The sequence below is a fragment of the Sinocyclocheilus grahami genome, unplaced genomic scaffold (genome assembly GCF_001515645.1).
Source record: "Sinocyclocheilus grahami isolate Dianchi unplaced genomic scaffold, SAMN03320097.WGS_v1.1 scaffold3.1, whole genome shotgun sequence".
Classification (NCBI taxonomy): domain Eukaryota; kingdom Metazoa; phylum Chordata; class Actinopteri; order Cypriniformes; family Cyprinidae; genus Sinocyclocheilus; species Sinocyclocheilus grahami.
In genome coordinates, this window is record NW_015505182.1 from 3,162,441 (window position 1) to 3,186,041 (window position 23,601).

General features: G+C 37.5%; 1 protein-coding gene across 1 annotated transcript in view; it reads left to right on the plus strand.

Moving 5' to 3' along the window:
* The window catches only part of LOC107568432 (ephrin type-B receptor 2), a 177,605-nt gene that overhangs the window by 138,303 nt on the left and 15,701 nt on the right, over positions 1-23,601 (plus strand). The window contains exons 5-11 of the mRNA XM_016254435.1: positions 277-612; positions 14,565-14,689; positions 16,287-16,449; positions 18,888-18,996; positions 19,260-19,324; positions 22,127-22,249; positions 22,343-22,590. Of these exons, the coding sequence (XP_016109921.1) occupies positions 277-612; positions 14,565-14,689; positions 16,287-16,449; positions 18,888-18,996; positions 19,260-19,324; positions 22,127-22,249; positions 22,343-22,590 (1,169 nt within the window). The remainder of the gene's footprint in view (positions 1-276; positions 613-14,564; positions 14,690-16,286; positions 16,450-18,887; positions 18,997-19,259; positions 19,325-22,126; positions 22,250-22,342; positions 22,591-23,601) is intronic.

Consider the following 23,601-nt stretch of genomic DNA (forward strand, 5'->3'; position numbering starts at 1 on the left):
GTTTGTTTGTTTGTTTATTTATTTAGTAAAAGCAGGATTTCAGGTTTGGATTTTTTGTAGTTCATTTGAATTAAAAAGAAACTTAGTTAAAAAAAAAATTCAATCGCATATTCCAAATAATAATAAAAACATAAAATAAATACATTTAATTGAACGAATGCATTTATATGTTAAACAAATACTATAAATAACAAATACATATATATAAAAAAAACTGTAGTAACTTTTAAGTCGCTAAAAAATTAATTTGTACATATTGTTTGTTTGTTTTCCTAGCTGTGTCCTCGGCTCCTCAAAACGTCATCTCCAGTGTGAACGAGACGTCGCTGATGCTGGAGTGGAATCCTCCGCGGGAAGCTGGTGGTCGTGATGACGTTGTCTACAACATCATCTGCAAGAGCTGCGGAGGTGGCAGAGGGGGCTGCACGCGTTGTGGGGACAATGTTCAGTTCGTTCCACGCCAGCTGGGACTCACAGACACCCGGGTCTTCATAAGTGACCTGCTGGCCCACACCCAGTACACGTTTGAAGTCCAGGCTGTCAATGGAGTATCAGACCAGAGCCCTTATTCACCCCAATATGCATCAGTCAACATCACTACTAACCAGGCTGGTAAGATCACACCTTCAGTAATTTATTTATTTATTTATTTTATTTTTTTGTAACCAGGTGGTTGCTTTGGTACAACAGAAATGTGTCATGTTGGATGTTCATATTCCTTTAACTCTTTCAAATTCACCGGTTCTTTTTTGTTAACCTGTTTGAACATAATAGCTGATCATGAATTTTTATTTAATTTATTTTTATTTTTTAAAATTCTCTCTTTTTTATTTTTAGCTGTAGTTTAAGTGTGCCATGGTTTAGCTGTTTGACTTTATTTTGCATTTTTTTGTTGCATTGCATTTTTTTAGACAGAGAGTCAGTTTTAAAGTGTCTAATTTCAAGTTTTTTTCTTGCTTAAGAAACCTGTCTGATCAGAGTAGGTTGAATCTGAAACCAGCCTAATTATTTAGGGCTTCTTTAAGTTAGGTAAATCACTGACTAGTTATTTTAGAAAATTACATATCTACCACATAACTATCCTAATGTTTTCATCGTTTATTTACGCTCACATTATTAGGCAGCCAGCTATTCTAAACTCACTGTGCAATAGAGAGTTAAACAGACTACTGTGTAACTCGCTTTGTTACCTCCTGATTACACTCTTTGGCTCACATCCCACCATGTCACCATGAGATTAGACATAATTCCCAAAAACTCAACGTGATGCACGTTGAATCGGACCCAAACCATAGTGGGACAGAGTATCCGGAGCCTAGGAGATCTCTCCAGCCAATGATGACTTTTAATGAAAAACAGCTTCTTGCTACTGATTAGACAAACCGTTTTTCCCCCAGTCCTGAAGCAGTGGCCATGGCTGGGAGACATCTTACAATCAGACACTGCCATTGCAAAGGCAACAGAAGACTGCTTTTTTTTCCCCACTCATGCCATTGTGGTTTAGATTACTGTGTTCCAATTATTTCAGAGGGGCTGCAGCATTGATTTGTACTTTAAGTGTCTGTATGAAATGTGCAGTTGATCGTGCCAGATCGGTACTGGGAGCTCTTAGGGGCTCAAACAGAGACAGCCATTATTTTATGTTCCTCATCCCTGCTGGCTACAGACAGATCATCAAACCCATCCCCGCTTTAGCCTACTAAAGCTCCTTGTTCTAGTGTTTGACAGTTTTTTAATTGGTTGTGACACATCGCTAACATCAAAAATGCAACAATTTTTCAACATTTGCATCACTAAGGGGAGGTTTTATCCAATCTGTTGTGCAAAAAGCATGTGGGAAGAGAGACAACATGCTAAATATTGTCTCTGAAACTCGAGTTAGAAAACATGCATGTGCACAGCAGGTCTTAGAGGTCAAGAGCATATTCAGACTCGCTCTCATAAACTGACAGGGGGATCTCTCAACAGTTACACTTAGTGCACTTGAGACATTTAGGGGACTTGTGAACGTATGTGAAACTGCCATGAGAGCTGAATGATGAGGCTTTCACTGTGTCTTTGAACAAGAAATTTCATCGGCTGAAATCAGAAGGATTGTTAGATTTGGTTCAACTGAGTCAGCTGAAAAGCATCTTTGAAACGAAAGCCAACTTTTTCCCAAGCTTTATGGGTCCACATATTCTTGGAGAACTCCCGAGAATTTGTACCATTTTACCCAAACCTTACATTTATGTTACATTACTGCTCATAAAATCATACTGGGGCTGCAATTAAAACTTAAAAGCCTCTGTTAAATATTTCAGTAATTGTATTTGTATTTTTCATTTAATTCAACCCCATTATTTTCATTCAGTAATTTTGGGCTTTTTTCTTCTATAGAGATACATTTATAAAGATTTATTGCAGTGATTTTGAGAAACATTCTCATTGCTTGCAAAAGGAGTAACAGCCCTGGGTGGTGTACTTTGGTGCTTACATACTGTGTGGACTAGATTTCTGATCACCTATTAGTCATTAATGTATAAATATGGGTGGTCATGTTACGCGATTTTAGCTTTGCGTTGTCAATACAGTAAATGTTGTGTTAAGGAAGTTTTAGGTTGTGAAAATTACAATATATTTTCATAGAACATCAGGAAATTTTATCTCAAAATATGAATGTGATTTCTTATTATATGACCTATTTGAGGTTTCTTTAACCAAAAACAGTAGGTTAGCATGATAATTCTCCCTCTCTCTGATCTTAGAATTAAACATGCGGTTTTTGCTATAGTCTAAGCAAGGATAGAATACAGTTGTTAGTTATTGATCTTCTGTGTAAACTGAAATCACAGCTACAGACAGAATTATATATAAGAATCAATAGAAAATAAAAGTATGTACAGTACAAATATATAGTTAGAGAAACAAGTATAATAATTAAGCTGTCCCATGATAATAGCTGAGTATATGGCTCCTTTAGTACCTTTTACATAATTAATTACTATTGCTTTTATATAATTTTTTATAGAAAGATTGCTCCCCATATGTTTTCACTTGGCAGTGCCCTGCTTTAACTTGTGCTTTCTTCATTCTGGGGCTCCTCCCTGCTGTTGGGACATCCTACCCCCACTCCGCCTGTCACTTTGGATTAGCAGCCCCGGACCTCCATCAGGGGGAGCTGTGAAAGTACTCACTCCAGCTCCCTGTTAGCGGACCGGGCCCCCTGGGACAGGGCACTAGGACTGAGAGGCCTGGGTCAGGCTGTCCGGGTCTTTAATTTCATCTGGATTGGAGGGCTTTGGGGTTACATAAACATCTTGTCACCCCTCATTAGCAAAGGCGGCTTCGAGCTTCCCCTTCTCGTTTTGTGCTCGCGGTGAGCGTTTTTGTCCGTATCCATGTGCAAGCATTAATTAGACACGTTTTTAAGTCTGGCTGCTGAAGAGGAGAGGTGTGTTCTGCAAGAGAAACAAACAAATAAGAAAATTAGAAGTGATTACCATAAAAACCCCTATTTGTTTTCTTATCCGAGTGGCCCCCTTTTAGATCTTAGGCTTGACGATGAGATTTGTCGTCAATTAAAATTCCTATTTTTTTTTAATCTCTCCGCATTCTCTTTCTGTTCTCAGGCAATTGTTTTCCAGAAGTTTCTCCACAGCTTACGCTATCATCTTCACCTAGGCCTTTTCACACTGTCCGTCATGATCTCACACACAGTACAGTTGAAGCTTTACTCAAATGGCTGAAAGAACAGCAGACAAAGGGAGCAAAACTCTGAATGTTTGTACGCTGGACAGCCTTTAAAGCACGAGTTATACTTATACTTATGGGTGATACATCATGGGCTTAAACTGTCCTCGTGCACACTTATTAAGGGATGAACAATTCATAAACACTGCTATTATGGGGAGAGTGTTATGATCTTGGCCTTGGAGAGTTCTTTTCCAGATCTTGATGAATTATGACCAGACTGCCCGCTAAGTATCAGGTTGGTGGTGTTCTCTACATTGACCCAGAATGTAGTTGTGAGTAAAGCTGCAAAAAGCTGGTATGGTTCACTTTCTTTGGCCATTTTTCACTGCTGAGGAATTTGGTTTTTTTTACAACGTTTTTATTATCTAGGTCAGTGGTTCTCAACCGGTGGGTTGTGACCCAAAAAGAGGATGTGATAGGGTTGTGAACATCAAAAACAATAAATTACTAACCATATAATTTGCTTGTAAGTTAAATATGCTTATCAACTTCTAAAAAAAGGAGAAAAACTCCCCATATTCTTTTGCAAATACATTTGTTGGTTGTTTACATTAAGTGTAAATAATGATACTGTATTAATAAAATGTATTATTAATAATATGTAACATAGATGAGCAATGGCGGATGATCGCCAGATTACCTGTTGGCTATTTGCACTCAGTATGCATAAATGGTAGCAATAAAAAAAATGTTTGTTTGTGAACACATTCATGTTAAACAATTTTAGTACTGTTAATTCACCACTTCACATCTAGCGCATAATGTGGGCCATGGAGCAAAAAAAAAATGATCTTGAATTTTTTTTTTGACATTTTCAACTTAGACACTTAGAACTTATTATATAACTTACATTATGGGCAGAATGATCTAGGTCATTGTAAAACTTTGTCAAGGGTCCTTTAACCTTTTAAAGACCCTCAAACTTTTTTTTTCATCAGAGGATCAAATGGCAGAAAAAAACTGCCAACCTCTTATTTCAATGGCTTTGAGTTTAATAGATGAAATTGAATTCAGTTTGAAGTAGCTTGAATGAGTATTACTGATAAAATTGAGCCCCCCAAAAAATAAATAGGATGTACTTAAGCCACACTTAAAATTATAGCCATGTTTAATTTCTGCATTCCTTTTGTCTTTTTTAAAACAGTATCTTGTTTTATCATTTACATATTTATTTATTGCTTTAAAGCAATGACCACTTGGTTTGATAATTTGTTGTAATGCAGTGATGTGCATACATTAAGTGGCTTAAGTGTCCTTATACAAATTAGTGTGATGATAATCAACAACAACAGCATAAGCAGCAATCTGGATCAGTGTCCCTCGGAGGTCTAAACAGAAACAGCATGCTTTGCCTTTATTAGTTTAGTGATTTGTCTTAATTATGGCACACCAGAAAGCTTCACAAGCCATATTGAAGAAAGGCGCAATGTTTTATTGAGACAATTTTACAGAGGCAAACTGGAATGAAGGCAAATTGTAATAGTGCTAGTCTGTGTCAGGCAGCTGGAGACACAAAGACAGCTTTTACCTTTCCCTTCTGCTTGGCTTTCCTCCCTTGTTCCCTGCAGCTCTGCATCAACAGGGCAAGCAAGGTTAATCAGTCATCAAGTAAACCCAAACTGACTCCAGGCCCTTCACTTTACTCTAACACACACACTTGAGACTGGCATATATCAGGGCAAGGATAGAAAATGTCCGCCTGGATGTCCCTCTCTCTGGAAGTTTTATTAGAGCAGTGTGTGACAGATCGCTTGCAATTTGTGATTTGCCTACTGTCGGGAAGCACTTGGGAAGTGCCACTCAAGGGGTCGTTTAACTTACCTCTCCCCATGAATGGAAGTAGAGCGACATGGCTCAGTCAGCTTCACTCTATACATATTTCTGTTCTTCCCCATGAAGAGATGGATGAATGGAAACTGAAAAATCAACAATTCTGTCAGCGATGTTCACTGAGCACCATGTGCTTGAGATTTACATAATTTGCCATGTCCTAAATTCATTGCAGCACTGTATTTTGCAACAGGGAGATTGTTTACTGATAGTTTTACAAATCAGCCAAATTTGGTATAGTTGACAAATTAACCATTTAAAAATTTATGTTTTTAAAATAAATTAAAAAATAAATCAAATCAGTACACTTAGCATTTATTAATCTGAGTTAATGTTAATTGTTATTATTTTTAAATGTTAGATAACTTCTATAAATAAACCTTATTCTACATTAAAATGCTGTATAAAAAAAGTTAATTGTTAGTTCATAATACTTGCATAAAATTGCATAACATGACCACCCACATACTTGCAAAGTTTTAACTTTTACATATAATTTACAGTTTTACTGTGTGGTACATTTCTTTTATGACACAAATTGATGAAAATATTTAATGTATTAACAGTCCATTCATTAGTATTACAGATGGTCAGATTTGTTTTAAATATATATATATATATAGATAGATAGATAGATAGATAGATAGATAGATAGATAGATAGATAGATAGATAGATAGATAGATGAAGCAAAGCTATATATCAGCTTTGCTTCACAGGAATACATTATTTTTTAAAGTATATTAAAAACATTTTTTTTTTATTTTAAATTGCAAAAAATATTTCGCAAAATTACTTTTTTTTTTGTATTATTGATCAAATAGATACAGCATTAATGAGCATAAGAAACTTCTTACTGATCCCAAACTTTTGAATGGCACTGTATATATTTCATTTTGCTTAGCATGTTTCCAGTCCAATGCACTGTTTGAGCGTAACAGTTGTTGCCCATCACGGCAAACTCCTGGCAACATTAGCTCCCGGCCATTAGCTTTCTGCATGAGAGTCTGGCACACCCAGATAAACGGCCGACCCATATGCTGTTTTCATCTGCCAGCTCACTCCGTACTCTGTTGTGTCATTCAGCATTATACACTCCAGATACTGTTTGTTTATCCATTTCATTAGCCCAAGGTGAGCAGTACCACATGAGTCAGGCTGTGCTTAATACCTGAGGAAATGAATTGGTTCCTTATCAGATGGGGGAACCATTGTAAGACTGAGTTACATTATGCAGAGTTGGGTCTGGTAATCTGGCTCATGCTCTGTCGGGTGCCGGTGGAAGATTTATGACTTAATTATCTTCAGAATTGCTTTGGCGAACTCCTGTCGGGCCACAAGAGACAGTGATGCCACCGGCAGCCTCCTGAGAAAGTGGCGATACAGAGCTAGATGATTCTATTGCCACGTAATTGAGTAGTGCACTTTCGTATTTTACTGTCTTGACCTTATTGCTGAGAGACATCCATTTCGGTATTCAATATGTGCTCACCTCAATGAGGCTTTCAGATAAATGTAGATTGCCACCTGTAATGCCGAAGAGCAAGCCTGTGCTTTTTTTTTTCCACCTCGGACATGGATCTTTCCCCGAGAAGGCTGCCCTTTTCATGCCGTGCTTCACAAATATAAAGCGGGTGGCCAGTGTGGGAGCACTGTGACAGAAGGTGGCAGAGAGGGCACATATGGAAGGTGCCAGGTGGGGTCAGGGGGCAGCTGGACTGGAGACTCCACTGGACACCTGGAACACTGGCAAAGTCCAAAATCACAGCTCCCGTCCCGTCACATGCTGTTGCATACTAATCACATCAGGTGTCATTGGAGGAAAGTAAGGGCTGTTTCATTTGCATCAGCCAGGGAAAAGGCCTTCATAAGTATGCAGCGCAGTCTGCGGGAGCTGTTGACTATGCAGTGACCAGTGCATAAAATATCCATTTCATTACCGAAAAAAAAATAATGTAAGTGCATATTGTTGTAAATGGGAAATCTTGCCAATTACTTAAGGCTTTGATGCTTGAAAACATTTTGCACATGCAGTAAATACAATACAGCAAGGATTCTGTGTTTAAATCACTGTCATTTAAGGCCAATAATGTTTACAAAGAACAGTGTATTATTCTGTAATCATCCTGGATTAACTAAATATCACAGTGACAGGTGCAAAGGCTCAATTAGACATGTTGATTTATTGCTGGAATTGGAGAAGTTAATCGTGTTGTTCTGTAATGTTTAAAAAGGCTGAGAAGCATAAACAAATGTCTAGTGTAATTCGTATGAAACTGCAGTTTGATATGACCCTGAAATTCATTGAGGCTTTAAAAATTACTACAAACACCCTCTGCTTCGTTTGATTTATTTACTCTTTATTTCTACTCCTTGTGCATAGATTGCAAGGTCAAAACATCACACTACCATCTGTTTTAGGTCATTAAAAACTAAACAAAATATAATTTTACTAATGTACATTCATGCCATGACATAGTATATAATATGCAAATGACAAAACAAAAATCAATATATGTTTTCTTGTATTTGATTCTGCAGTTTGGTAAATAAAATTAGCATTTTTTTTACACCAAGGTCCTATGCTAAAATCACGTACAGGCTTGGGCCCACATGATTATCTCACTGCTCTAAGTCTTGACCCAAATAAGTCATGGCAGGATAACAAAATCGTAAGAGCTAATATAATTTGTCCTCCTCTCCGTTAACAGAAAGAACAAGAGTTGAGCAGGTTCCTTTGTTTAGATGTGATGTGCCAACATACCTCTGGTTGTCTGTGAAGCTCATGAGATCTGTCAGATGGCAGTCGATATACATCATACCCATTGACTATGCATCTATGCATAAAAAAAGGAATGCTAATGCATGTCATTGGACAGCTGCCATTTGCAGACTTAGCCGGGTTTTCTCTAAACACCAGAGTTCCTAGAGCAGCGAAACTGTGCAGAGGGTTTCAGATTAGACTCAAACTCTCTGTAAGTGTCTGCAATCTTCTTAAGACGCTGAAGTGCCTACTTTTGATTTAGCTTATGGTGTGTATAGGAGTACATTAATGCTTCAATCTTTTCCAGTGCAGATGGTTTAAAGCTTGATGAACTGAAAAGGGGGTGCACTGCTTTACGGCACTGGAAACTCTGTGGAGACATAAAACCCTCAATCCAATACAGATGGGAAATAGGGACGCCTGCCAGATGCACTGTTTCTCTCTGCATTTGTTTTTTTAGGAATCTAAAAGTCACATGCAAATGTAGCGGGTTCTTCCCCTCCTTTCTGGCTCTCTCTGGACGGGAGTCTCGTAAATAGGGGATACTCGCAGTGTACGCTCCTGCGCAGTAGAGATACAGCAGCTGCTGTCAGATTGTGCTGGGAAAAACTTGCCGTGGGGAAGTTTTACTGTAAAAGGTTCTGGGGAGTCGATGGGGGTGGATGAAATTTATAAGCATTGACCTGCAAGGGCTACTTCTACCAACCTTACCAAATCACTATGTCGCTCTTCCACACCACAACTCGGCTCCAAATGAGATCCACATGCCTTCCAAACCTATTATATAGACCCGTAGTGAAGAGCCAATGGGATTGAGAGAACATTCCACATTAGTCAGAGCCTTTTATTTGATGATTAAGCCGAGCTTTTGGTTACACATTCTTTGCTCACTCACTGTTCACCCTGTCCCTAATTATCCCTCATTACACACCTATTATTAAGAACTCAGAACTAAATCTCAGATAATGCTTACTTGGACATAAAGCTGAAGTCCATAAGTTTTGCCTCTTTGTTGCCATCTCTGTTTGAAAACCTGGAATTGCAGCTGTGTGCGGAATTATCTAGCTTGCGTGGGTTGTGAGTTGGCACGGCTCCAGCACGGATGAATCTAATGTTCTGAAGAGTATGTGTGGCAGTCAGTCACTGCACTGGTGTAGATATTTACTGTACTTCACAATCACAGATTCTAGCCTACGTCTTGGAATATGACCCACATAAGAATTTTCACCGTATATTGCCATCTGACCTAGTAAGTAACAAGTCTGCCACGTTTGCCATAAATTACCATAAATCTCGCTACCAATGGTGATTAAATCTAAAGATCGTTTAGCTCATGTCACATCAAACCGTTTAAATTATTATTGTTGTTATACTTTATTCTCAAATGATTAATGTTAACAACATCAGCATTGGTGACTATGAGTATAGTGTGTATTAGCATGTAGATTTAAATTTCTGCACAGTATAATCTAATTGTCATACTCTTCGAATTTCATATTAAGAAATTATTTTAACCCAAAAAGCTAATTATGCTCCCTTCGAACTGGTTTTCTTTAAAATACAAATCTTTGTAATACCAGGCTATCTGTAATCAGAAGCACATTTATAACTGGAATATAATAAAATTTCATTCACATGTGTTTCATAAACACATAATCCTTTCTGGATTACAATCCGCCATCAAAATGATACATTTAATTATTCTGGCTGCTGTGAGAAAAGGCTATAAATGATCCGTCACCTGCAGGATCCTCACATGCGATAGCCTAGTAGCCGGGTGTAACAGGGCGACAGGGACACGAGACGTGCGGATCCATTTGCGAAGCTTTATTCATTAGAATGGTCAGGTTATGGTCAGACAATGGCAACAGGTATATTGATGGCAAGACACAAGAGTAATCCGATAAACAGGCGTAGGTCGATCAACAGCGAGCATAATCCAAAGGGCTTGACAAGAGGGGTAATCCAATAAAATGAGCAATAGTCCAGGCGAGGTGCAATCACAGTCCGAAACAGCAAGGCAAAGGGTTAATCCAAGATACACAGGCAGAAGATCAGAAAACAGGCAAGGCAAGACTTTGACTAGGCTAAGGAAACTAGAACTAGAAACTTAAACAAGGACAGGGAACTGGCTCAGTAAAGTAGCTACGCTATACAGCATAAATGCTTAAACAAGAGTGTGTGTTATATAGTGTGTGTGATTGGTTTCAGGTGAACGTGTGATTAGTGAAATGGCTGCTGGGAAATGTAGTCCGGGGTGACATGTGAAAGTCTGTGTAGTGAGAGAGTCATAAAAATGGAAGAGCGACCTCTGGTGGTAATTGGACGGAAGTCCATGAACCGGATTCGTGATGTTTTTATGTCTTTATGTTTACAGACGTGACGTAATGACGCAGTGCCATGCTCGAATTTCCCACGTAAACTTACCCGTACCACTCAAATTAGAAAACATTATTATAAGCTAACTGTTATGAATCGGGCTAAAGTAAGGCAATAGTTTTGAACACTGGCTGGTTATGTACTTGTGCAAATATTGATTTCGGATAATTTTTAACCAAAAAAAGTTACGGACTGCAGCTTTAATATGTAGATTTTTGTGTAGGCAATCACGCATACAGTGCAATATTTTATTATGTAAATTAATAAATAAAATGATCATGATTTTTAAATCATAATTGCACATACACAAAAACATTAATTATGTTATTTGTGTATATTCATATATATGCACTGCAATTCAAAAGTTTGGGTTGTTTTTTATTTATATATTTTTAAATATTACGATTCAAAACAGCTGTTTTCTATATTAATATATTTTAAATGAATATTATGTCAATGCTGAATTTTCAGCTATTACTCCAGTGTCACATGATCTTTCTAAAATCATTCTAATATGCTGATTTGCTGCTCAAGAAACATTCTTTATTATCACAGCTGAAAATGTTTGTGCTTTTCTAATATTTTTGTGGAAACCATTATACAGGATTCTTTGATTGATAGAGAGTAAAAAAAAAACGTATTTATTAGATTTTTTTTCTTGTAGCAATCACTTTTTGTTTTAACATGTCCTTGCTCAATTATTCAAGTATTCATTTCTTTAAAAAATAATAATAACAATAATAAATTGAGCATCTTTTATTAAGTGTTATTTAACATAAAAAATGTTTCACGATCTATGCATTTTATTGTTTGGAATTTTAGGCGTAGTATTTGTCAGAATTCTAAGAAAGAATCCAGCATAACTTGGCTGGCTGTAGCTATAATGGCTGAAAGGCGCTTATTTACCAGCTTCGTTTGGATCAGAGCTCAAGAAATGTTTTTTGTGCATGCAAGACCATGCCCCATTAAAGACCAATAAACTTATATGAGTGGAATTAACTCGGTAAACCCAGTATATTATTTATTATAGATCTTATAGACATTGAAGATATACTGGTATAAAGGCAAGAATTGGGCCTCAGAAACGATTGCATAATTGTCATAAAGTGTGCAAAAACCCCAGTGTCTGTCATATTAGATCCAGAAGAACAGCTCATAAATTTTGATGCCCAGAACTGTGATGAATGAATAACAAATGAACTGTTTGGATATCTACAATATGTATGTATAAGGTCATCATTATTCCATCCAACTTTTAAACATGACTGTTCCATCCCATCTGGTTGTTTTCCTTAGCGCCCATATGCAAATGTTATCTATTCCTCATGCTTTTGTTTTCTGCACCTCACGCACAACGACCGCGTGCGAAGCATAGTGTGATCGCTCCAATGTGTCCGAACACTCCTTCTGCCAGGAAAAAGTTAAGCACCTAGGCTTGCAGATAAATAGCCCTCATCAACTGTACCATAGAGAGTAATTGTGTGGAAACACTGGAATTCTGCAAGAGTAGAACGGACACTTCACTAGCTGTTATAATCATAACTGTGATTTCACTAAGAAGGTTTTTAAGTTGTCACTTTCTTACCATCATACTACACTCTAAAAAATGCTGGGTTAAATACAACCCAGTGCTGGGTTAAATAGGGACAAACCCAGCAATTGGGCTGTTTTGAGCCAGCGGTTGGGTTAAATGTTTAACCCAACCTTCTGGGTAGTAACCCAACCGGTGGGTCAAAACAGCCCAATTGCTGGGTTTGTCCCTATTTAACCCAGCATTGGGTTGTATTTAACCCAGCCTTTTTTAGAGTGTAGTGTTTTCCTTTCATTTGAACTGTGATGCCTTCTAACTTTCTGTGATGGAAGGCTGTCATTCCGCCTCCAGTAACCGGAAAACCATTACATTCTACCTTCTCAGCTCTCTCAAATTAACATATGTTCACCCCTGTGAGCTGTTGTACATGCTCTGACTTTATTTTCATTATTCCAGATTGGATTACCAGAGACAGGCTGGGCACAAAGCGTGTATGTCAGCCTTTAATGTGTATATAGATATATATATATATATATGATATAATGAGATGCCTGTATGCTTCCCCATTGAGGAAGCCTGACTGCTTGTCTTATTAGTCCTCTGTTGATTCCACATTCCAACATTAATGTTGACAAGATGCTGCTGGTCGCTTGCCTTTCATTACGCAGCTCTGGGTTGGACCGAGCATGATGGTGCAAACCGACAGAGGATTCACAAGCCCTCCCGTAGTGCTCAGAGACCTGGGAAGCCATTCATTATACTCTGGCATATATTTATTAACTGGCAGGGACAGCAAGAATGCAGCTTGTTCAGCATTATGGCTTGTGTTGTCCAATAAGTATGTTTTGATAAATGAACGGCTGGTCATAGGCCACAGGGAGGATTAGGACTGTAGCAATTATTATGTAATTGCCTGTCCGCAATTATTTGAGATTATTGTGCACTGTAGATTACAATATTGCAAGCATAAAGAAATTGAATTTATTGTATTTTTATTTTATTTTAGTAATAAACAGGGGATCTCTCCTTTGTACAGTAGTCAGGTTGGACAAGTTGAATTTTGTTTCTTTTTTTATTTGATTTTATTTAGTCACATTGAATTAATTAAAATTTTATCTATGATATTTTTCATTTTAATAAATAGGGAAGTTTGTTCGGAAGTCAGTTTGGACAAATTAGATTTATTTTATTTTATTTTATTTAGCAATATACAGGGTGACGAGCTAGACTGGCAAAATTAGTTAACAAGAAAAATGAAAAATGGCACTTCATGCCCAAAAGGTTGTCGACCCTTGATGTTTATTAAGCCTTTGCTGCAAGTAACATAAACAAAACAAACAATTAAATCACTAACCACAATTAATTTTATGGCAATTAATTGAAAGCCAAAATGTTGCTGATACCCCCAGGAAGAAAACTTACTGAAAATGAACAGTGCTCTTCTAAGCACTGGACCTCCTCTATTACCTGTGCATTCAAGACAGATTTACAACTCATTCTGGGATCTCGAGAGCGGGAAATAAGCCACTTAAGCTCTCCTTCAACCCCAGAGACTGTAAGCTCAAGCTGATAGCAACCACAGGCTTTCCCTCAGAGTGGCTTTTTCATAGTGAAGTGCGTGCCTGAGGAGAGGCCCGTGTCTTGGAGACAGCAAGGGACATAAATCCTGGCCTCTCCAAACCCCACACAGCTCCAACTGCGTTCCTGAGCATCTCCATTGAGTTTTTTGTCCCGGTATTCCACGCTCTAATGCTTAATAGCTATTAGGAACACCCTGGACATTTATTTCAATAATAAATGGGGGGAACTTTCTTTTGTACGGCCGTCAGATTGGACAAGTCCAACACAACAGAGCCACTAATATAGGGTTTGACACACTTTCCCCTGTAATTACCAAGCACGCTTATAAAAATAAACTCTATAATTCACACATAAAAACATAAAACACCAGTTGTGTTTACCATACTTGTTGTTTTCATGAGTAGAAATTGCACCTGGTTTTATTTGTTTTCAGCACATCACAAAATCAGCCCGCCTTCCTTTTGAGGAAAATATAACAAGAGATTTCAGGCTAGATTAAATGGCATTGAGGAACCATGACCAATGACAGAGACAGTGACAGAGACTGAGTCTGACCTGGAAATTCCCCTTGCCACCTTGTTTATGTGGTTCAGCGCAGTGTGATTTACATCTGTTTAATCACAGACCAGGATCTGTGCTTGAATGCCTCTGTCACTATATATAAGGCATGTGTAAGTTGATCCACAACTTGATTTGCATCATTCTTTAAATACTGTATATAATATGGCTCTGTCTTTTTTTCCAGCTCCTTCTACAGTGTCTATCATGCATCAGGTCAGTCGCACCATTGACAGCATCACTCTCTCCTGGTCGCAGCCAGATCAGCCCAATGGGGTCATACTTGACTACGAGCTGCAGTATTATGAGAAGGTATCACATAAACACACTTGAGTAATGTGTAATTCATGTTACACACTTATAATGTGGAATGCATGCAGTGTCAATTAACATTATCATAGGCATGCATTATTTATTCTCGGTTTTGTGAGAGTATTTTATAAATGCATGAGTTCAAATTAAATTGCTGTTGTTGTTAATGTGGTAATAATAATAATAATAATTATTATTGTTTTATTTATGATGTGATTTTTAAAAAGGGTGCAATAAATTGATACAAAAATCAAAGTAAAGACATAATGTTTCTTGTGAAATGTTTTCTTCACAAATATACTGTTTTACTGTATTTTGATCAAATAAATATTTGATAAATAAAGAAACTTCTTTCAAAAAAAAAATCATCAACCCTAAACTTTTGAACAGTAGCATACATACAGTAATTATATATTGGGCCAAAAATGTAAATTTGAACAGATTTATATTAAAGACTTGTTAAAGATACATATTTTATAAATAATAAACATAATATTACTGTAAAAAACACATTTAAAATAGTTACTATATACTTGTATTTATTTATATATATATATATATATATATATAAAACATTTATTTTACAATTTAACTTAAATTATGTGATTTTTATTTAGTTGTTGCACATTTTTATTATATTATTGCTTTTATTATTATTATTATTATTATTAATGTTGATGTATTAAAGTTCCTTTTGAAAATGATTATTCGTTTACGTTGCTGTTTAATTGGGGGTTTTGGCAGCTGTTGGAAATGAATAGCGAACTCCTGTGCTGTCGAGGGTTATTACAAACACAGTCACTCTGCAAAAGGCTGTTGTGGTTTGATCCGGATACCAGTGGCTAAAATAACAGAGATTTCACTGCAGTAAAAAAAACTATTTCACTTACAGATTCCTCTCTGTCAGCACAGGCCGCAGAAAACACACACACGCTAACTTGTGCTTGCCCACATAGCATGCCGATATTCTTTCAGTCTCCCATTTCGCTCGCTTTTGTTTCGCCGGTTGACACACATAAGAAAGCCACGCCCTTAAATACAACACGCATAGTTTGACAGATACTTTCTGTCTTTTCTTTCTTTGTTTGCAATACACATACACAAGCTGACGGTCCCCAGGGCTCTGCTCCTGTTCTAACTCTTTCCTCAGTATAATTCCTTTCTCAGACAGTGCTGAGGACCGCCTGTCAAAACACTCTTCTCAGACTGCAGCAAAGCTCACATCACAGAGCTCAGAAATAGAACTGACAGGAAAAAAGCGGAGCACTCAAGTAGTACATGTATATACACACACGCTGAGTCCTACATTCTCTGCTTCTCCTTCGCTATCACAAACAGACACTCAAGCGGCGCGACAATGGCCACAGCTTTCAGCCCAGACTAATGAATCGTGGCTGGCCTGAAAGTGTCAGCCACCGTTCCTCTGCCCAGCACCCTCAGTCGAGCTCTCCTGATGGGGTTTGATGAGATAGATAGTCCTGTTAGAGAGCCATATGTACACCTCGGAGTCTCTTGTGATGTCCTCTAGTGTGAAAAACTGTGACAAAACGCCACTGGATTTGTAAAATTTATGTCTTTACCTCTTTTTTGGTTTCAGGACCAGACGGAGCATAACTCTTCCATAGTAAAGAGTCAAACCAACACCGCAGTCATCCGTGGCCTCAAACCTGGAGGCATTTATGTCTTCCAGGTCCGAGCACGTACGGTGGCAGGGTTCGGACGGTACAGTGGCAAGATGTACTTCCAGACCATGACTGAGGGTGAATATGGTTTATGTATGGTTTGGTTTGTTTCATCCAAAAATCTACATCATCTCTTCAGATTTGGTTTTTATGGGAATAAATTACACGCATATGATTCAGCCCATCATTCTTACATCTCCCACTTCTTATAAGAGCAAACCTGTGTGTAATTGACTTGCTGAGGCAGATAGTTCATCTACTAATCTAATTCTCTAATTATGATCCACGTTAGCGAGAGGTATCTCCAAATGATCTGTCCTCTCTCCGCTTCATGTTTCTGATTAGATCTGAGAAGAAAATTTGTAGATTTTTTATTTATTATTTTCAAACTACTGTTCAAATGTGTGCGGTCAGTAACTTTTATTCATATGTTTATTCAGCAAGGGTGCAATAAATTGATAAAAAGTATAAAAAGTAATGACAAATAATGTTTCAATTGATTAAGTCAATTTGGTCATTTTGAACTTTCTATTCAGGTCAGTAAATTATTGTTTTTGATACTTTTGACTTTCTATTTATGAAATAATTCTGGGAAAAAAAATAGTTTTCACAAAAATATTAAGCAGCTTAAACTTAAAATATTATTTTTTCAATATTGATAATTATAAGAAATGTTCCTTGAGAAAAAATTTCTTCACAATCATACTGTTTTACTGTATTTTGATTAAATAAATCTAGCCTTGGTGAGCATAATAAACTTTTTTCCAAAAAAAACAAAAATTCAAAAATACTGTACTTACACAACTTTTGAACAGTAGTGTAAGTACAGTATATAAATGATATCTTTGACCAAAAAATTACATTTGAATATATTTATATGATGACTTGTAGTTAGAGATACACAACACTACATATTTTGTAAATTAAAAAAATATATATATATAAACAACAGCATTAAATATAGTTCTTATAATATATATTAATATATATTAAAATATACATGAATAGTCATTATAATATATATATATATATATATATATAGGGATATCGGTATTATCAATATCGTGATATTGCGACAGCAAAACTGTCTTGATATCAACGAAATAAAACCGAAAGCACAGTATGGCTTAATCCCTTCATCAAGTCTGTTTTCTCTGTGCGTTTCAAAGCGAAGCGCGCATTTCATTCAGGTGATCAGCTCGTGATCTGGTGTTTTCCATGCCTCAGAACGGCTCTGTTTACAGTGAATGCAGTGAAGTCGTTTATTGCATGTGCTGTGAGTTTAGCACGCGTTTGGGAACGCAATGGCCACCAGTTATGCTTTATTTTCACTTTATATATTCGCTTTTTATGCTTTATTTTTGTTTGGCTTCCTAAAACACCAGTGTGAATGTAATTTAGACTGGGACAGAATACCATAACTAAAAAAGGGTTGAGAGGTTCAGGTACAAGACTTTTTTTCTGACTCAAAGTGCATTAGATAGAATAATTTAACTTTAAAATTTGCAAGATTTTCATTCATTTTCATTTAATTTTCATTAAAGATCACAATAAATATTGTGCCGTGGACTTCATATCGAGATATTATCGTACCGTGAGATTTTGTTGAGATATATATATATAGTTTCCCTTATTTAGTAGTTAGGGCCAGTATTTTTGGATTCTGTCCCGCTTCCAGAACACTGAAGAGGAAGAATGGTAGCTGAATCATGTCATTGGATGGACGCCCATCATTTTGCCTTTCCCAGATCACCTCATTCAGACGCAGCTGCCTCACTCATGCCTGCTCACTCCCTAAGCCGCTTATTATGAGCAGAGTCTGAATTATTATGATCTATCCTCCCAAGCTTTCTGCTGGCTTGATGAGAGACAGCAACTCAGCCAGGTGATCCAAACACGGAAGTGTCATGCCAGCAGGCTGGCAAGAGGTTTAAAACCGATTAAACAGGAAGTTACAGTGCAGTTGAATTCACATGAGACCTGATGAAGTTCAGGTTTTTGTTTACTCACTACCTCAGCTTTTGGGCGCTTGGAGCAAATGTTTAAATGTCGTAAAATCTGGTAGCACGCTAGCATGTACTTAGTCTCTAGGGTTGCGTAATAAGCCCAGGGGTTTGTCTGCATTGTAAACGAATAGTCTGTAATTATAAACTAATAGGGAAGAATGAGAAAGCTAGGCAGGAGAGGAAGGGAAAAGAAAGTTCCCCAGGCCTTCCCAGCATCCCAATCCGTCTGTCTTGCACCAATACACACCACCCAACACATTTCTTCCATCGCCTGCCCATATGCTGCTGGAGCTAAGCAGTCCAAGTGTACAGCCCCGTCTGCCTGAAGGTATCTCACACAGGCCTTCCTGTCCCAGATTCCCCACTGCGAAAGTGGGGAAGTGAGGGTCTCTCACCTGTGTAGACATACCCTGCAGGACTCCTGTGCCTCAAGGCTGTATCAGATATAGAGACACTCTGCTGGGGTTTGTCAGGAAGTGCTAACTTTTAGATATGTGTGTGTGCCTACAGAGGAGTACAACACTAGCATTCAAGAGAAGCTGCCTCTCATCATTGGCTCGGCAGCTGCTGGTCTGGTCTTCCTCATTGCGGTGGTGGTCATCATCATCGTTTGCAACCGGTGGGTTCCACTTGCGGTGTTCTAAACATGTAAACCATTAGCATAGCTTCCCCCCAATTATACCAGCAACTTGTCAAACTCCCATGCTTTTGTCCTGATTTGCTTCATTAGCGGACATTTACAGAGCAGCAGAGCTTGTAAAAACTCGTTTAATGACGAGGTTGTTAACAAGATGATGGTGGGCAGTAGTGAGTGTTGTTTTCATGGCTTTAACACCTTTTTAAACAGTACAAGTAGAGCTGTTTTCCTTTGTTTGCCTGCAGACGTGGATTCGAGAGAGCAGATTCAGAATACACAGACAAGCTGCAGCACTACACCAGCGGCCACAGTGAGTACTTAGGTCTGCTATACACACACTATGTATTCATTTAAAATGTACACTACCAGTCAAGTTTTTGAACAGTACGATTTTCAATGTTTTTGAAAGCAGTCTCTTCTGCTCACCAAGCCTGCATTTATTTGATCCAAAGTACAGCAAAAATAGAGCATTTAAAATAACAGATTTCTATTTGAATATATTGTAAAATGTAATTTATTCCTGTGATTTCAAAGCTAAATTTTTAGCATCATTACTCCAGTCACATGATCCTTCAGAAATCATTCTAATATTCTGATTTGCTGCTCAAAAACCTTTATTATTATTATTATTATTATTATGATAAAAACGACTGAGTAGAATTTTTTCAAGTTGCTTTGATGAAAGAAAAGTTAAGAAGAACAGCATTTATCTGAAATATAAATCTTTTAACATTATAAATGACTTTATCATCACTTTTGATCAATTTAAAGCTTCCTTGCTAAATAAAATTATTAATTTCTATCACCCCCCCCTAAAAAAAGTAAAAAATATATATACTGACTCCAAGCTTTTGAATGGTAATAGTGTATAATGTTACAAAAGCTTTTTATTTCAGATAAATGCTGATCTTTGTATATTTTTATTCATCAAAGAATCCTGGAAAAATGTACCCAACTGTTATAAATATTGATAATAATAATAATAAAAAAATGTTGAACAGCAAATCAGCATATTAGAATGACTTCTGAAGGATCATGTGACACTGAAGACTGAAGTAGTGATGCTGAAAATGTAGCTTTGATCACAGGAATAAATTACATTTTAAAATATATTCAAATAAAAAGCAGTTATTTTAAATAGTAAAAATATTTCTGTTTTTGCTGTATTTTGGATCAAATAAATGCAGGCTTGTGGAGCAGAAGAGAATTCTTCAAAAAAACATTAAAAATCGTACTGTTCAAAAACTTTTGACGGGTAATGTAAAATATGGTTTATTTTTTTATATGTTATTTGATGGAAATCTCTTATGCTCACCAAGTCAGCATTTATTTGATAAAAAATTCTAAAATACAGTACTTTCCTCAAGCCAGTAAACCATCAGCATTTTACATACTAATGCCCTCCATTTCTCCCACTTACCCACCTCACACAAATCTATTTAGATACTGTATCTCTTTCACCATCAAACACACCTTTATCTCAAAGTTGACCTCAGTTTCTCAAGATTAATCTGTGAAATATTAATCCCACAGCTTCCCGTGAAATCCCATCAGAGTGCATAAGCTACTTCCCCTAGAAGCGATTCTGTGGTTCATCTTTGTTCTCTTGCTCAGTTCTTTTTCCATCACTTGTTTATATTCCCATCAAAGCAGTACACAAAGCTAATGCAAAAATCTCAGTGCCAGGTGTTTCAAAGTTAGCAAGATCCATCAAAGATTAGTCATAAAATGAGCAATACTTCAGTAAATACCATCTTCGCCTCGGAGTGCTGTTCCATTTATAGAAATAAATCTTTAAGATTCTCTCAAGGCAATAATTTAAAGCCAAGCTCGCTCGCTTGCTCTGCCTCTGAGGGCTTATAGTTTATCTCTCTCTTGCTCACTCTGCTGAATGAAAATGGTCTGGCACTTTGAACACTAAGTTTTATTTTTGTTTGCCCTTCCTTATCAATTTAAACAGCTTTTATGCTGTGTAATCAGTGGTAAAGGACTGCTGTAAATGCTGTATTTATTGAAATGATTTCTGGAAGAGCATGGGGCCAGTAAAACCTGGAGAACCAAAGTCTGAATGCATCCATTAGTGCTCAAGAGCTCTCATTTTCTCACTCTTCTCACTTGTGTCTTGTTCATTATTTTCCCTCTCTTTGTCTCAGACAGTTTCTTAATCTTAAAAGCATAGTTTACTAAAAATGAAAATTGTCACTATTTTGCTCACCTTCATGTCATTTCAACCCGGTATTACTGTCCTAGTCTGTGAAAAAAGGATGGTAGGCAAAATGTTCATGCTGCTCTTGTCCATATCATGAAAGCAAATAGAAACATCCACGTTCATTATCTGGAAAATAGCAGTATGAACATCCTGCTAAACGCTTCCTTCTGTGCTCCACAGAGGACAGAAAGTTACATGGGTTTGGAACAATGTGAGGGTGAGTAAATGATGAACTATCCCTTAAAAAGTAAGCTCTGCTCAGAAGAACGTTCTCCAGAGTAGCACATACACTACAACCTCATCAATTTGTTATAGTTTGACATTCACAAATCTTTTGATGGTTGATGCCATTCGCTTCTCCCACTCTATTTATCTTTTTCTTGTGTGTTGCAAGAGCACATTTATCAATTCCAAAAACGTCTGTGCAGCCAGATCACCAACAGAAAGCCTCTCCAGCTGCATGAAGACACGATGTCTATTAAAATGCCTTCAGATAGATTTGAAGCTGAGAGACTGAATAATTGCATTTAAAGCAGGAATGACTTAAGTCCTAGCAAACTTAAGTTCACCTTAAGCCAATTTACCTGAAGCCAAAAGCCATTTGATTGGCAGCAGTGGAAATTGCTGATATATGGTCTCCACCAGGGACTATGACACCCCAGAGATGATACATACATTAAAGCGCCTTATCTTTCACTTGGCGATTGCTGTTACACTCCACTGACTGTAGTCATGAGCTGGTCCAATGTCATGCTTAAAATCCAAAGCTACTGGAAAGCCAGCCATTCCCAGAGACCCCAATAACTAATATTTTCAGACATTAACATTGATTATTCTGATGTACGGTATTTTGTGCAGCGTTTGTAAAATGTTTTGAGTATTATAGCTGTTTTTTTTTTCAAGTGTCACCAGGAATGAAGATCTACATTGATCCATTTACATACGAAGACCCCAATGAAGCTGTGAGGGAGTTTGCTAAGGAGATTGACATCTCGTGTGTGAAAATTGAGCAAGTCATTGGAGCAGGTAATCAAACCTCCAAACGTCCAAGAGTGTTCTACCATGGAAGTTTTTCTTGTGCCTTGACCTAAAGAACAGTGCACTTGCCTCTGTCCATAGGAGAGTTTGGAGAGGTGTGCAGTGGAAACCTAAAGCTCCCAGGAAAGAGGGAGATGTTCGTGGCCATTAAAACACTGAAGTCTGGTTACACAGAAAAGCAGAGGCGGGACTTCCTGAGTGAAGCAAGCATCATGGGGCAGTTTGATCACCCCAATGTCATCCATTTGGAGGGCGTGGTGACCAAGAGCAGCCCTGTCATGATCATCACAGAGTTTATGGAGAATGGCTCATTGGACTCTTTCCTCAGGGTGAGCATTTTTGCGCCGAGTCTTGGTGTAATAACTATTATGCAATCTATACAACCTAATTAAAATGTAAATTAAAAAGAAAATGAGCATTTTTCATACTGTACATTATAATATTGTGATGCCTACATTCACATTTAAAACAACTAATTACATTTTTTGTGTTATATTTGTTTAAACAAAATAATGTGAAATTATAATATTAGCCATGATTATCACCTTATCTGTATTGGCTGGGAATTTTAAATGAATTTATACCCCAAATGTGAAGAGCAATGTGTATGAACATCTCTGGGCAATGACAAATCAGTCAATCGTTTTTTTTTAACTAGTTCCTCGAAACCCTCTGAATTAACTGATTCAGTATAAAAATATGGATTTCCCCACGCTAACGCAAGCTCAGTAATGTAAACATGACTCAAATTCCAGTTCAATCTCTCATCAGCAGGTGTGTATGCACATCAGCATGGTGAACATCAAACAAATGCTCCCTCCTAATTTCTCATGCTGTCCATTGGGTAATTCTCCACAGGGTCTCTCTTTAATACCCAGCTACCCCTCTGTAGCAAACATCTACTCTCAGTATTGATTCTAGCTGTAAGACTGTTGTAATAAGCTCAATTCTCTTCCATTCATCTCTATGGGTTACCACACTAACATTGGCTTTAAAGCGGTCTCTTTAAAGAAATAGTTGAATCGTTGCTCTGTGGTTAGTCATGCCCTCATTTTGCATTGGTCACGCTCTCTCGGCCACGTTCTCTGCGTTACAAGCGTCAGATGAGCGGTGTGTCTCACAAACTGAGCCCCCACATGTGCTTCCGACCTATATTACAGAACACACATAGCGATCAGAAAATTGTGCTTGGTGTTTTAATCTGAAAACTCTTAGCCTGAGGAAACTACTTTGTCTCTCTCTCCAGTTTCCAGTGACAGCATCCATCCTGCAGATGCATTTAGATGATTATCCGAATGCAAGAATTTGCCAAAATCCTTGCTTACAGAACAAGAGTGGAG